Source organism: Columba livia, chromosome Z (genome assembly GCF_036013475.1).
Source record: "Columba livia isolate bColLiv1 breed racing homer chromosome Z, bColLiv1.pat.W.v2, whole genome shotgun sequence".
In the NCBI taxonomy this organism is placed as follows: Eukaryota; Metazoa; Chordata; class Aves; order Columbiformes; family Columbidae; genus Columba; species Columba livia.
The window spans coordinates 13,946,803-13,961,128 of NC_088642.1; the positions used below are offsets into that span (position 1 = coordinate 13,946,803).

At 43.0% G+C, this 14,326-nt stretch overlaps 1 protein-coding gene across 2 annotated transcripts in view; it reads left to right on the plus strand.

Annotated features, from left to right (window-relative positions):
* TNPO1 (transportin 1) overlaps positions 1 to 14,326 on the plus strand; it is an 82,564-nt gene that overhangs the window by 18,292 nt on the left and 49,946 nt on the right. Inside the window, exons 1-3 of one of the 2 annotated variants that reach the window (XM_065047295.1) lie at positions 2,309 to 2,528; positions 2,721 to 2,834; positions 5,671 to 5,746. In XM_065047295.1, the coding sequence (XP_064903367.1) occupies positions 2,730 to 2,834; positions 5,671 to 5,746 (181 nt within the window). In that variant the 5' untranslated portion in view covers positions 2,309 to 2,528; positions 2,721 to 2,729. Of the gene's footprint in view, positions 1 to 2,308; positions 2,529 to 2,720; positions 2,835 to 5,670; positions 5,747 to 14,326 lie in introns of those variants that run through there. The other variant, XM_065047294.1, reaches the window with a different exon arrangement.

Genomic DNA, 14,326 nt, shown 5'->3' on the forward strand with positions numbered 1-14,326 from the left:
AGGAATGCTTGCTTCTAATACCTGAGATGCTGCTCCATACAGGTGGGGAGCAGAACTTACCCTCAGATTGCTAGAACTCTCAGGACAGTTTCTCAAACAGCACATCTGGCATTTTTCCACAGCTGAGATGAAGGTCTGTGGGGAGGAAAAGAGACTTCCTTCATATTGCTGGAGTTGGCCAGCCCAGTTAATCCACCATTTGTCCCTCACTTTCTTTACAGGACATTTCTATCAGTTAGTTTGCATATGGTGGTGGGGCACTCTGTGGAAACTTCCATCACATGGCTTGTGTGCATCGGACTTCATCTGGATCTGTGGATAATTGCTTATTATTCAGGTCATTATGACTCATGTCCAGGATGGCTAATTCCCTCAAGTACTGGTTACCTCTCTCCATGGTGGTCCACTTGCCTAGGTGATGTGTAACATCTTCCTTGAAGGGATACCTTTCTTTCACATCTGACAGAAGTCGCCTCCAGAGGCTGAGGGCTTGTGTCTTTCTTCCAGTTGCCTTGTCAATGCCTGCTGCCCTAGACAGGGATCCCAGCTGCTTGGCTTCTCTAACATCTAATTCCAAGCTACTGGCCCCATTATCCCAGCATTGGAACAGCCAGGCAACAACGTGCTTGCCTGGATGGCACCTGAAATTTTTTCACATATCTCACATCTCACTCAGGGATAGGGACCAGGTGATTATCTCTGGTTCTGCCTCTTCCTTCTGGTCATCTTGAGATGACCCTGGTTCATCGTAATCTCTCACTAAGTGAGAGTGAGTGATTTTTTTAATGTATTCTGTATAGGGGGAGTGGTAATGGCACAGGTTGGTTCTCTAGTTCAGCTGCAGCGTCTGTCGCCTGGGTGTGAGTAGCCACAATGCCTGTCACTGGGGCTGGAGTTTAGCACAACAGTGGGTTGCCACAGTGTCTTTCTGTCTGTTGTTCCTCTTTCCTTTCTGAGGGTGCTGCATAATATCATGCAGTGTTTGGTATTATAATAACTGGTGGCACACTTTTACATACGTACCTTACTGACTCCATCCTTGTAGATATTTCAGTGCAATACGCTCTCAAGAGGTGCACTGCTTATCTCCCAAACAGCCCGGTGAAAACTACAGCAATTGCTGAAAAAGAAGAGCTTAAAAAACATGCCCCATTTCTTGGGGTTTTTTACGCTGTTTTTGTTCTCTCCATTGGTTTTGTTCTCGTGCGCCGTGCTGCATGCTTCTCTATTTAGTGCTTTCATGCTTCTTATTCCGGTGTGCGTGATTTCCTGATTCATCAAATACCCTTTCACTGTCCTCATTATCCAAATATGTAGATATTACAGGTGCACACTGCCTGTCTTACTTATTGCCTGTGATGGTTCGTTTTGCTGGAGACAGTGCAGTGAGTACTAATTTTGTCTCCTTCAAGAATAGTGGCTCATAGTAATAGGAGTATTGGCTCAGGACATTTCTTAGCACCTAGACTGGACAGCTGACCATCAGTGTTCGGGAGGCGTGATGACGAGCTACACAGGAACTTCCTTGGGACACACCATTACGAATCACTGATGTTCCCTGTCCTTGATACCTCTGAGCAGTCGTTGATGTGGAGCACATGTGGCACTCAATGCTGAGTCGCCTGCCACAGCAGAAGCAGCAGAAAGTGAAACTAGTTTTCAGCTAGAGGAGGAAAATGCTTACAAGCACAGTGATTAAAAGATTATAAAAAGGCAAGGAATTACTGTTGTTCATTTTCATATTTTAAGCAGCATGTGTTCTTTTTTTTGCCATTAGCATATGTATATTAAAAATGCATTACATAGTATTTTCTATATATAGCTATAGGTATTACATATATACATATGTATATATCTATCTAAATTGCTAATTTTGACCTGAGATCTCCCCTGATATATTTTGAGGCTATGGATAAGATGCACTGCGTATTCAAATAAGTTCGAGTTTCTCCCCTCCCCCGCTTCTTGCGGAGTTGCTCCTATGGCCTCTTTACACGTGGAGCTGAGATCTGCCGAGTACTCAACCAAATCACGTAGAAGTGCAGCCGTCGGCAACACAAATACCACGTTCCCGACGACTGGGTCTGCGTTCGCAACCCCGCTTCTGCTCCGTGGGCGGCGACACGCCGCTCGCCGCCCAGCCGCAGCGAGTGCGCGGCCGCCGCTGTCACAGGAGGCCGGGCCGGGGCGCCGCTTCGCCCCTCCGCCCCTCGCCTGTGGCAGCTTCTGGAGGTTTCTCTGTGTTCTCCGGTGCGTGGCTGAGGCGAAGGCGCCCCGTTTCCCGCCGGCCGGGACTGAGGAGCCCGCGTTTTGTCGCCCCCAGGCTCCTGACGGTGTGGGACGTACCGCGGAAAGGCTGAGGGCGGCGGCGCCGGCGGGCCCGAGGCGGCCCGGGCGGGCGGAGGCGTGCCGAGGCGTGCCCGGCGCTAGGACCCAGGAGGACGCGAGGCGGCTCTCCGGGCCGGATTACAAATTCGCCGTGACGCAGTCTGCTGGGCGCGGAGCGTAGCGGGCGGCGCCGGGAGCAGGTCGGTGTCGTTCGCCCGTCCGTTCGGTGGCGGGGCTGGGCGGTTGGTGGGGTGCGCGTTGCGGGGACCGGAGCCAGAGTGGGCCGGGCGCCGCCATGCCCCCTCCCTCCGGCCTTCCTTCCTTCCTTTCCGCCCTCCCCCGGCTTGGGCCCTGCCGCGCAGCTAACCGCGGCCGCCTCTTGTGTTTTCCAGCAAGCCAAGATGGAGTATGAGTGGAAGCCCGACGAGCAGGGTCTCCAGCAGATCCTGCAGCTGCTCAAGGAGTCCCAGTCCCCGGACACGACCACGCAGAGAGCCGTTCAACAAGTATCCTTGGCCGAGGCCTGCACCGCGCGGGCGCTGGGGAGGCCGGGGGTGGCGGGCGGGGGCAGCGCGGCCTGCGCGGCAGCGGCGGCCAGGCCTGCCGCAGAGCCGCTACCGCGCGGTGGGCCGAGCCTCCGCCGAAGCGGGCGGCCGTGGCGCGGCGTTTGAACCGCCGAGGCGGCCTGAGGGCCGCGGGGCCGCCTTCCCCGGCGGGGGCCCGGGCACCTGTTGCGAGCGCGGAGCCAAGGGCCTGCTTTGGTTCCGACTTTCTTTTGTTGTTTTTTGTGTGTGTGGTTTTCCGCCCCCCCCCCTTTTTTTTCTTTTTTTTTGTTTTTTTCCTCCCAAAGCCCAGGCTCTGGCGCGGCCCCGCCAGTATCTGCCGCTTTCCCGGGTTCCGCCAGGCTGGGCCGCCGCCAGCCCCCAGTGGCGGCGGGGCGGGAGCGCGGCCCTCGCCCCGGCAGATCGCGCCGAGGGGCTGGGGGTGTCGCCCGAGCCGCTGGGCCGAGCGGGCGGCGCGGCGCGGGGTGCGCGTCGCCCCTGCGGCACGGTGGGGGCCTCCCGAGGTAATCCGGCGGTGGGATTCGAGGCGAAGCCGTAGCCGGTGGGGGGAGTGCTCCTGGCAGAGCCGCTGCCTGCACGCCCTCGCTGGCCTGCTGGCTCAGATACTGCGCATCTTGCTGTGTTGTGAGGATGTTTCTGCTTGCTTAGAAGCCTGAACATTAAGCGCTCCTCGTTAAAATTCACGGAAATCTACTGCTTGTGCCCTCTCGTGCTGCTTTTCAGTGCATTTGATGTTAGTGTTATGGATTTAGGTTTGTTTTTTTCTTTTTACGCCCCATAGTCTCTCTTGATTGCAGAAGTGATGAAATAGCAAGGCTTTAAGGAACAAAGATTGAGAGAGTAAAATTTTAAATTAAGACTGATAGAAGCATAGGTCCTGAGAAATAAAGCCTTCATCTACTGTCTTCTGCTTCTTGAGCTAACCATAGTGCTTTAAAATATCCAGAAGTCCTGAAATTCTATGAAGGATTGATTTAAGCTTACCATCTTGATCCCTTTTTTTTTTTAAGGCATTTGCTGAAAGGTCTTCACAGTAAGCAAAGGAGTTTATTTCAGTAGGTAAGAACATCGTGTGTGTGTGTGTTATCTATGTTATTTTAAGAGTTTAGCTTAAAGCCAAATTTGTTCCACTCCTAAGCTTTTGTAACAGATGCAGTCAATCTTAGGAAGGCTTGGACTAAAATAGAAAAAAATAAAATGGATGAAGATGTTGTATAGAAAATATGGCCTACAAGCTATTATTTGATTCCTAGACCCATTAAGTGTTTTCTCATTAAGTTCTTGTAAGCTCACTTCTGCTGCCGCTTCCATTGTGATCCATTGTAATTCACAGTTGTTAGTAATGTTCAGCTGACTGGTGATTATGTTTCTGAAGCTTGGAGATGGAAGAAAATAAATTTTAAATGCGTTGCCCTACTTCTTGGATGTTCCTGAAAGAACTCTTTGGCTTGGCACCTTTGACAGCAATCTTTTGATGTGTGATTTTTCATTTCTAGAGGCCATGTAGAGTGTTCTGTATTATTTTCACTTGCCTTGACCATCCTCCTGTTTATATTTCATCTCCTCTGTGTTTCACAGCAAAGGACTGTGCAGCTGTGATGAGACTTCACTAACAAAGTTACTAGTTGATGCAAGCAGCCTAAATAGCTAAAAATCAAGTTGCTTGAGTTTGTGATTGAAACACTGGTTGTTGGCCATTGGAAAGAAATGGATCCTTTGGAACTGGGACGTGATTTACTGGGCCATACAGTCCTAACATATGTGTATTTGCCTAAGGTTTAGCAACTTGGAATGTTTAGAGATTCAACTAAACAGCAAGTAAAGTAAATGCTTATAGAGCAAGTAATCTTCTAAAAATCATTTTTTGTTAAGTGTCTTGATCGTTTGCCATACTGATATCTAGTAGGTTTAGTGACTTAAAGGAGACACTGCATTGACCTAAAATATTGCTTAGCAATATACCTATCTCTCCTAGGGTATGAGAACAGGATACAAAGAGAATGCCAGATCACAGCTCTACCCAAGCAGTGGCAGAATACAGGGAAATATGAGGCAAAGTAGTGACAAGTTTGGGGAAAAACAACTACATACCTTCACAGCTGTTCAGAAATTTAACCATTCTTTCTGCAGTTAATGAGCCTTTTGTTGTGTGGTTTTGTTTTATGAGACCATGGATAAGCATGCAGTTCTTGGTATAACTATCTGTGCGTTTACAGTTAAGCAGATTCCTATTGCTGAAAGCTGAGGCAGTGGCTAGTTAGCATCATAAGGAAATGTATGTCCAATATTAAAATGAGTAGATTGCCAAAATCATAATAGCTGTTGTATTTTAATGTTGAAATGCTTTTATTCATTGTGGAAGGGAAAAAAAAGGTGTATTATGGGATTGTGTCTTGGTGGATTCCATAGGTTTGGCAAGCTTCTGAGAGCAAACATTGAAATCCAAAACTGACAGAGGAAGTTGGGGGGTTTTGTGTGTGGTACCTTTTTTTTCTTTTTTTTCCTTACTTTATTTACAAATATTTTTAAGTATCTGTTAATTTTTATGTCTCTCCCTGGATTTTTTTTTTCCAGATCTCACCATAAGTAAAAGCTGTTGCTTTAGTAAGAAAATAATATAAACTTTTTTTTAGATTGTTAATTTTCTGTATATTGTGAGCTTATAGTCACAGATGGTTGAAGTGAGGTAGCAGTACATAACTCATTTAATCTTTGTATCCAAGAAGCTGTAAATGCTGTGTGTGAAGATTCAACTTTCCTTAACAGTTTCTCTCTTCAGAAACTAGAACAACTCAATCAGTATCCTGATTTCAACAACTACCTGATTTTTGTTCTTACAAAGTTGAAGTCTGAAGGTAAGTTCTTGAGATACTGGCTGTTTTATTCTACCTTTTTTTTCCTCTTTTAAAAAAACTTATTTAGCTTGAAAGAAGTAAGAAACTGATGCCTATGGTCAATTTGCTGTTTGTTCTCACTCCATAGTCATGTAGAACTCACCCTGACAGTAGTTTTCTTGGGAAAAAAAAACTGATAATTTAGTGGTCCCTGTAGTTTCAGGCTTGGAATATATTCCATTCTATACGTCCTATGAAATCTTCCCCTAAATGTTGAGGTGTTGTATTTCTATCAGACTGCCATGAAGTTGTGGAGTAAGTTTAATTAATCTTAACTATACATCTTATAAAACATGATGCTAAATTCAGTTATGGTAATGATCTCCCTAGTAAGGAGACTGTTAAATATTTTGAAGATCACATACTAGAGTTGTTCAAAGATGAGGTCTGTCAACTTTCATTCTGAAGTCTTAATTCTAGTAAAATGCAGTTAGAAAACAACTGACTGCTCATACTTGTCTGAGTCTTATAGACATTAGTCCATATGGCATACTGTGTAGCCTCTACCGGTTGGTAAATTCAGAAAGTTCTTCAGCAGTGATCAGGGTGTGTGAAAGATTGTCTATGCTGTGTATTACAGCTGCTGATTTGTGAGGTCTTTGGCAGTGAAATAAATTTGTTTCAATTTGGTTTGGCACATATGGGTTCTTTACTTTTGTTTGTATTTGATATGTTATGCTTGGACTCGATTCTGGGGGTCTCTTCCAACTGAAATGATTCTATCTATGATTGAGTTGTTTTCTGTTGTGCTTTTTTGGTTTTGTTTTGTTTCTTTTTCCTAGTGCCCTGCTACCAGTACTTTTTCTGCCTTTCACCTCTGGTTTTTCTGGATGTTTGCTTTTTTCACTTTGAATTAGATTTTAGTTGCATGGGATCTTGTAGTGTTCAAAGAATCAGCAAGAATGTTCATCTTAAGTTTTAACTAGTGTTTAAGTTGTATTGTCAGCTTACTTCAGAAGGAAGGAAACAGAGAGGAGGAGAAAGTATGTTTTGGTATTTGAGGGCTAGAGTACATCCCAGTGTTTTTGTGTGTTCTGTGTAGGAAGCTTCCTGATAACTTGTGAGGCCTTTGGGGGAGTTTCTCAAGGTTGAAGGACAGAGTGTTTTGAAGACCTGAATCAGCCAGGATATTACATTCTTGAGCAAGGTGTCAGGGTAGATACACTGTGTGCTTTATACTATTAGCATAAAAATAAAAAACACAGTCTCCAGTAGTAGAAGGTTGTCCCACTACTTCTATTCTTTCTTTTTTTCTTCTTCTCCTGCACCCTCGCCCTCAAAGTGTATTTTCTAACTCTCCCTTACTTGCTAATTTCCCCTTCTGTGTTCTGTTTACCACTTAAGGTTCTAGATATTTATATGTGTTTAGCAATGTGTCATAATCTCTCTTCCCAACAGATCCCCTTAGATTATCCAGTAGTTGTCTTTTACCCTTTTTAATGTTTACACACATCAATCTATTCTGAATGGGATGAAGAGGAGGAGATGTTAACTATTGTAAAATGGTTGTGTAAAGCCTTTTTTATCTGAGAAAAAAAAATAGAATCTGTTGGGTTGAAGAGACAAGCAAGTTGGGGAGAAGTAGCAAGTTAACTTACAAGAGGAGGTGTTTAGTATCAGGTTGCACTGATACCTCTCACAGGTACATTACGTCTTTTGTGAGATGGCTGAGAAGCAGCTGTTCCTTCAGAAATGCTCTTGTCCCACATCAGTGATATTTTTAGTCATAGTATTTATCCAAAGCAAGTATTTTTTAACTTCATATTTCTAGTTCAGGAAACTTGCAGTGTTGAAGATGCCATAACTGAGTCTGATGTTGGTGCTTTTCATAGTATTTGCCAAGTTCTAAATATCCTTTTACCTTGCTTGGGTAGAATTAATGAGGGACAATGAAAGGCATTTGCTTTGAATCCAACCAACAGCCCTCCATCGTCCCGCATTAGCCCTGCCCAAACAAGGTAAAGAGACCGTTAGAACTGCTATTCTGTAGCTATGATACTGTTCCATCCTCTTTTGGACCAGTAGTTGAAAATGTGATGGACTCATCAGGTAGATAATTGTCTTCGGTACAACTGGGGAAGTATTCTTTCCCCTCCTGAAGAGGGTTCAGTTGGAAGTTTGTCCCACAGCCTTGCCAAGTTTGCTGGCTGGGGGGAAAAAAATTGTATGCTTTATACAACAGACAAAAGCATAGATACCCATGCTTCTGGAAGTTCACACTTTTGTTGTGGCCGTACCATCCCAGTGGAAGGAGCCATGAAAGTAAGCTTCTAAGGTCACTGACAGCTTATTCAATAGAAGTTAACATGTTTTGATGGTGCATGAGAGAAAGAGCTTGGTTGATAGCAGGTGGGACTAACCTTTGATTCCATTTTTGCCACTGTTGAAACCACTGCTGAGAAAACTATGCCTAAAGATTCATTTAGGTGACAGCTCTTCAGTGTGGGAATTCTGTAATGGTTGATTTAAATGTTTGTTAAATATCCTTATTTCACTGCAACGGACGTTGTACCAAATTGTCTTTGGCCTGAGTCTTACGCCTCTGCACGCAAATAATTTTGCAGGCAAACTGGCTGTTTCACCGAGGCCTGCTGCTTCTGTGTCTGAATGCTTGTGACTTGCTAGTTTTAGGTCTGTTGTGGAACTCCTACACATATGAGGTGGTTTTCTTGGTTTTGTTTTTGAATTCTATGAGCCTTGTTAATCTGTCAAAGTTTGTTAAGCTTGGTTGTTCCTGGAAAGAGGTGTTGCTCTGCTGCCATTTCTTCAGTGAAAATACATGGCCTGGCTTGCAGCTATGGCACATGCATACTCTAGATACGAGAGTTTTTCTTTTAACTAGTGTTCATTTCTAGAAATAGTGTTGTGAATAGGGATTAACCCCAGTGTTACCAGTGCCACAGAATATAAAAAGAAATGTCAAGGAAGCCGCATTCAGTCCTGGAAGTCATAAAGCAAGCAGATGGAATAAAATATGATCCCAAGTCATTAAAGATTGAGATTTAGGTCTCTAGAATGTAGTTACCAAAAGGCATAGTGCTCAGTGATCTTGGGTGAGATGGAGTCTAGATTAACTGAAAAATATCTGAATGAAAGAAGCTGGCTTTTACTAATTTATCTGTCAATGATAATATTACTCAGATGATCTGTTAGTACAGGTGTTCCTTCATCCTTTGGCAGATATAAAACCTGGCAGATAATGTAGTGACACTGCCTTGCCATAGTGTTGGTTTTGTTGTTCATTGTGGGTGGTTGTTGGTGGTGGGTGTTCGTTTGTGGTTTTGGTTGTGTGTGGGGTGTTTGTGTGGTGGTGGTGGTTAGTTTGTTTTCTCCTGGTGTCCTGTGAGCTGTCTTGCCAAGGCCAGTTCTAGTCTCTAGTTAAGGTACATTGAGGCAGTTGTCCAAGACATCCAAAGCATGAGGCAGGTCAGAGGAAGGATCTCTAGGTGTCATAATACAGACAATTAATACTGTAAGTGGAAATTCTGAGTTTTGACATTGTTGACCATAACAATGAAACTCCTAAAGTTGTCTGTATCAAAGCCTTGTTTTATTTTACTTTCTGTAAATGAATATTTATAAGGTCACTTTTTTCTTCCCATCTGAAGCAGACTGACAAAAATAGCTTCCTTCTTAATTCATCTGTTTTATCCTTGTGTAGGATGCTTTCTTGTTATTTTTAACCTGGAATTGCACCATACAGCAGCCTGAACTTTGTGAATGAGAGTTGGATGTGCCTAGCACCAAATGATCAAAATATGATGGCCATTGTCGTTCACAGAGAATGCTCTCTAGTCTTCACAAATTTCACTTGGTCAGTTAGGGAGCATTGAGTGTGATGACTCTGCCATAATCCTGCTGTAATATTTTGTTGTATCAGAATACCATGCATGACATGACATGGCCTACTTGCATCTCGAAGACTACTGTGTTGCCTTCTTGTAACATTCTCAGTTCCACTCTAGCTACATTGGGGCTTAGTAGGCATAGTCTGTAGAGATTACAATGTTTCTGCATGTATCCATTCTTTGCCTGTGATCAAAGAGACTGTCTTTATATGAGGTCAGAACTGATACTGCGTTCTACTTGGTCTGGTAGGGCATTCATTTTGATGGATGCTTTATATGAAAATTGCAAGAACAGAAGTGGTGTCAAAGTCTACCACTTCATAGGTAGGATTTTACGTACTTAATGCCTCTACATGGTGAAAAAAGAATGGAACTACAGATATGATATTCTGGTTAAAATTCAAACTGTCCATCCTTTATTCCTGAACCATGTATATCCTTTCTCAGATCTGCCTTTTATCTGCCTTAGAAAAGACACAGAGGACGGGATTAGTTTGTGCACAGTTTCTGTGAAGCCTTCTATTTGACTCCACTGGGCTCTGGGCAGGACCTAGGCTAATGGGAAAATATTGAGATGAATGCCTGATGGTCCTGGTATCTTTCTACTGGCGCATGTAGCCATAGTTATCTATCCTGTTGCAGCTATGCAAAGCCTTTGTGATTCTGATCTTGGATTGTGTTTTGGTGACTGACTCTTCACCCTGTCCTAATGTGGGAACTCTAGCCTTCAGTCTCAGAGTAGTGTCTTAGTGGGCTGATCATGGTGTGGTGTAAGACTCCTGCAGTCAAGGGTCAGAATCCTTGAGGTGAACTTTTAGTCAGAAGATGAATAAGCTGAGATTGAACACACTACTATTGCCTTTATCATAGGCTTTAAGGATGGTCTTCTAAGGTTATTTCTAAAATGCTTTGGACTTTGTAAACCAGTTGAAGATAGAGCAGTGTCTCTGCAACTCTTGATCTCATTCATGTGATGACTTAGTTGTTCCACGTACTGTATTTTGACATGGAACATTACCATGGAGGAAGGTCCTGTCCCCATCCTCCCTCCCCCCAAGTTTTTGTTTCAATAGAAGTCTGCACAGATGGCAATTTATTTTCTGGTAATCATGACACTAATAATTCATCTAGCTCTGCAAGCATAATTTGAAATGGCTTTTTATAAACTATGACTGGGATCAAAAGTGGTCTTGTGGGTTTGATGTGAATGTCTTCTGATGAGGCTTGGAATTTAAAGTTTATCTGAACAGCAGTTTTCATGAGTCCATTCCATTATGAACTTTCTTGGCATGTTGCTGTTGAAAGAGCTTCAAAGCTGAGCCAAAAAAAAAAAAAAAGACCGTTCTGCGACATCAGGTGCTAATTCACTAGCTACTAGTTTCGGGAAGGTATCTTTGAGCAGGATTAATCCAGAAAAGTGGTTCAGCAGATATAACTGTTTAATTAAAACAAATGCCCCCTTACCGCCACCGCCATCCTCACCTCTCTCAAATACTATAATCCTACGTGATGTCTTCATGAACAGACTAAAATAACTGCCCAGGAGTGAATCTGATTGCTATGCAATTCAGAAATCAGGTCAGAGTAATGTACCCGTGCAGTTTAAAATGCTGTATAACATATGTAGTGACCTGCTTTAAAAAACAGCAAAACATTTTTTCTCTGAAATTCAGATACATGAAGAATTATAAAAAGAAATTAAGCCTGACTGAGTTTTAGTGATTAATGCATAAAGTAATTGAGGTGCATAAATATTTTAAGAGAAACCAAGTTATGAGATAATATATTATGTCATATGACTAAAAATTCTGTGTTTTTTCTCTGTATGTTGGCTAATTTTTCCCTTCTGTGCCTTTATAGGGAAATTGTAGTGCAGATTTAAGTAAAAAGATTCTCGCAAGTAGTTGTATAGCATTCATACCACATGTGAGAATTGACAGTTTATTTATTTATTTATTTAAAGACTTGAAAGAAATTTTGAAGTTATTCAGTGGATTGAATTATGGGATTCATTGCTTCAGGATGCTGTCTTGGAGCTCCTTATTCCGAGCATCCAGAATCAGAGTATGCGATCTCCGTTATTTTATTGTTCCCTATCCCTGAAGCCCGTAAAAGGAAAACGTTGAAAAAGAAGTAGTAAAGTAGCAAGTTCTTGATCACAGAGAAAATTCTCAAAGAGCTACTGGTTGTGACTCCTCCCAAATTACACAATGGTCTTTGGGTAGCTACATTAGAAGAGTCTGGGACTGCTACCTGAGAATTCACCTGTCTCTAGAGGAGATCAGCACACTTCTGGAGATGTTTAGAAGAATTTCCAGGACTTACAGGGCATGGACCTGCAACCAACATTGAAAAAACTGCTTGAGTAGTTACCTCGAAGGGATCTAGTACTGCTAACTGAGAATTAATCTGTTTCCAGAGGAGACAAAGACATTCGTGGAGGTACCTGTTCCCAGGCTTCTGAAAGGAAGCTGCCTGAGGAGTCTTCTGGATGTTGGAGGCAGGTCCATGCTCTGTACCTTTCTGAGAGTCCTCCCAGGCAGCTTTGGTGTGTTTTGGCCTGTTGACTAGCCTAGTGCCTTCATGTACTTAACCACATTAGATTGGGTTCTTTAAAAGTGCTGTTCACTGTGAGCATTTTGGGAGTGAGTCTTTTAATATATTTTCTCTCAAGCAGCTTGTTTTGCTGGTTTAATTGAAATTGAGTTAATTTTCTTCGTGAGGTTAGAAACTTTTTCTCTTTTTTTTTTTTGTAGCTAGCACGATCATTTTTTGGATTTAGTTAACAACAGCCTGGGACAGAATTAATATTTTTCTTCAAGTAACTGTCCAGCGGTTTTGAGTTGGAAAAAACAGTATGTAACAACAGTTACCATAGTTGTTGCCCAGGAGCCAAGGCAGTTCTGAGCACTCTGCCCACAGGTGTGAGGCAGCGAGTAAGGGGGGCAGGGATGGGACAGAGCTTGACTGACATCCAGACTGATCAATGAAAATACTCCATGCCATTACCATCACACTTTATATCTAATGAGAGTTGACTTTTCTGGCTTGTGAGACCTGTTCCTGTTCTGCTCCATTTTGGTTGACCCTTTAGTTCGCCTTTTTGTTCTTCTGCCATTTTGCAGAGGTCTCCAGGCCTTTCTACCTTTTCCTCTTTTCTCTCTCTGGGATTGGCTCTTCAGGACCATGTGCTGCTGCCTGGGACTGGCTGCTTGATGTGGATGGAGTTCATAAGGAGTTGCATTGAATGTCTTCTATATTCTGTTCTCATTTTATATATAATTACTAGTAGTATATTAGTATTTTGTTATCTTATTAAACTGTTTTTATCTCAAGCCATGAGTTTCTCCGTTCCCTTTCATTTCTCCCCTATTGGGGGTGAGGGGCAGTGAGCAAGTGGTTATCATGGTTTTGAGTGCTAGCCTCACAATAAGTGACTTTTGGGGAGTAAGTTGGAGGTAATTAGGCAGTTACTTGAAACCTTTCCTTAGTGCATCTTATGACCTGAATGTAGTCTGCTGCATGGGGTGTTTCTTTGTATACTTTTAAGTCAGAGTTTCCTACTCAGCGGTGTTCGGTTGTTTCTTATGTCATGTCTAAATGTACTTAAAATGCCAGTATCAAGCATCTCTGGTGTAGTGTTTTTCAACAGAATGTGTTACTGGTGTGATTTATAAAGGCACTTCTGTCCACTAAGCAGTACTTGATTCAGTGCAGTTCTGAGGTACCTCTTACCTGAAAAAATGGCACCTGCTACTCATGAGGCTGTGTGCTGGTGTCTGATTTCAGCTGTGGTGGCTCCTAGGAAGCAGCAGCACCACCTCTTTCTACATTTTCAGAAAGTAGACTTGTGAGGCATTAGGATGGTGTAACAGCTTCAGCATGGTTGTTATCTTGCAGTCCTGGGGCAGGTACAGTTGGTTTGCTGACCACTATCATGAAGCCAAATCTAACCATATAGTGGAATGCTCGTTACCACTTCTCATGTGCAAGTAAAAATACCTTTCCTTTAATGACCAAAGGGAGCAGAACCCTGAAAAAGAACAGAAATATTTTCCAATACCACGAAGAATATTACGCACAGCATTTTTTGCGAGCTTCAGCTTTGAATATCTTTACTGAAAGTAATCTAAGGAGCCGTATAAAAGCACATCTTGATCCTGCAGTCTGATGCTAATATCAGTAACTAACTAAACGTTACTGCTGCTTTAGCAAATAATTTTAAGCTCCTTTCTTATATAATGACATAAATCTCATGCTTCAGAACCACAAGAAGATTTTACTCAGCTGTACCTTCTGCTTTCAGAAGTTATTCAAGAGCAACAGTGCCATGACCGAGTCATAAGTACCAGTAATGACTTCTGTCTGTATTCAGCTCAGTATAGGCAGCTAAAAACAGCTTAGCCCTGCAGCACTGGACTGGGCAACATCATCTCTTCCTAGTGAGGTTGTCTGCTTTATCTGAGGTGCACACACTGGCTTTTCAAGCAGGTACAGGTTCAACAGTACACATTTTTGTTTTGGTATCTCCAAGGAAGAAGGATTGCCATGACTTCAACTGGTGGCTGTTCTTCTCTGAATCAGAAGATATACTACTGATCAGAGAGAATTCTGACTGGCAAGCTTTAAGTCTCAGGAGCTTTAAGCATTGCAAAATGTCAAGCACTCACAGTTTTTCCTCATTTTCCTCCCT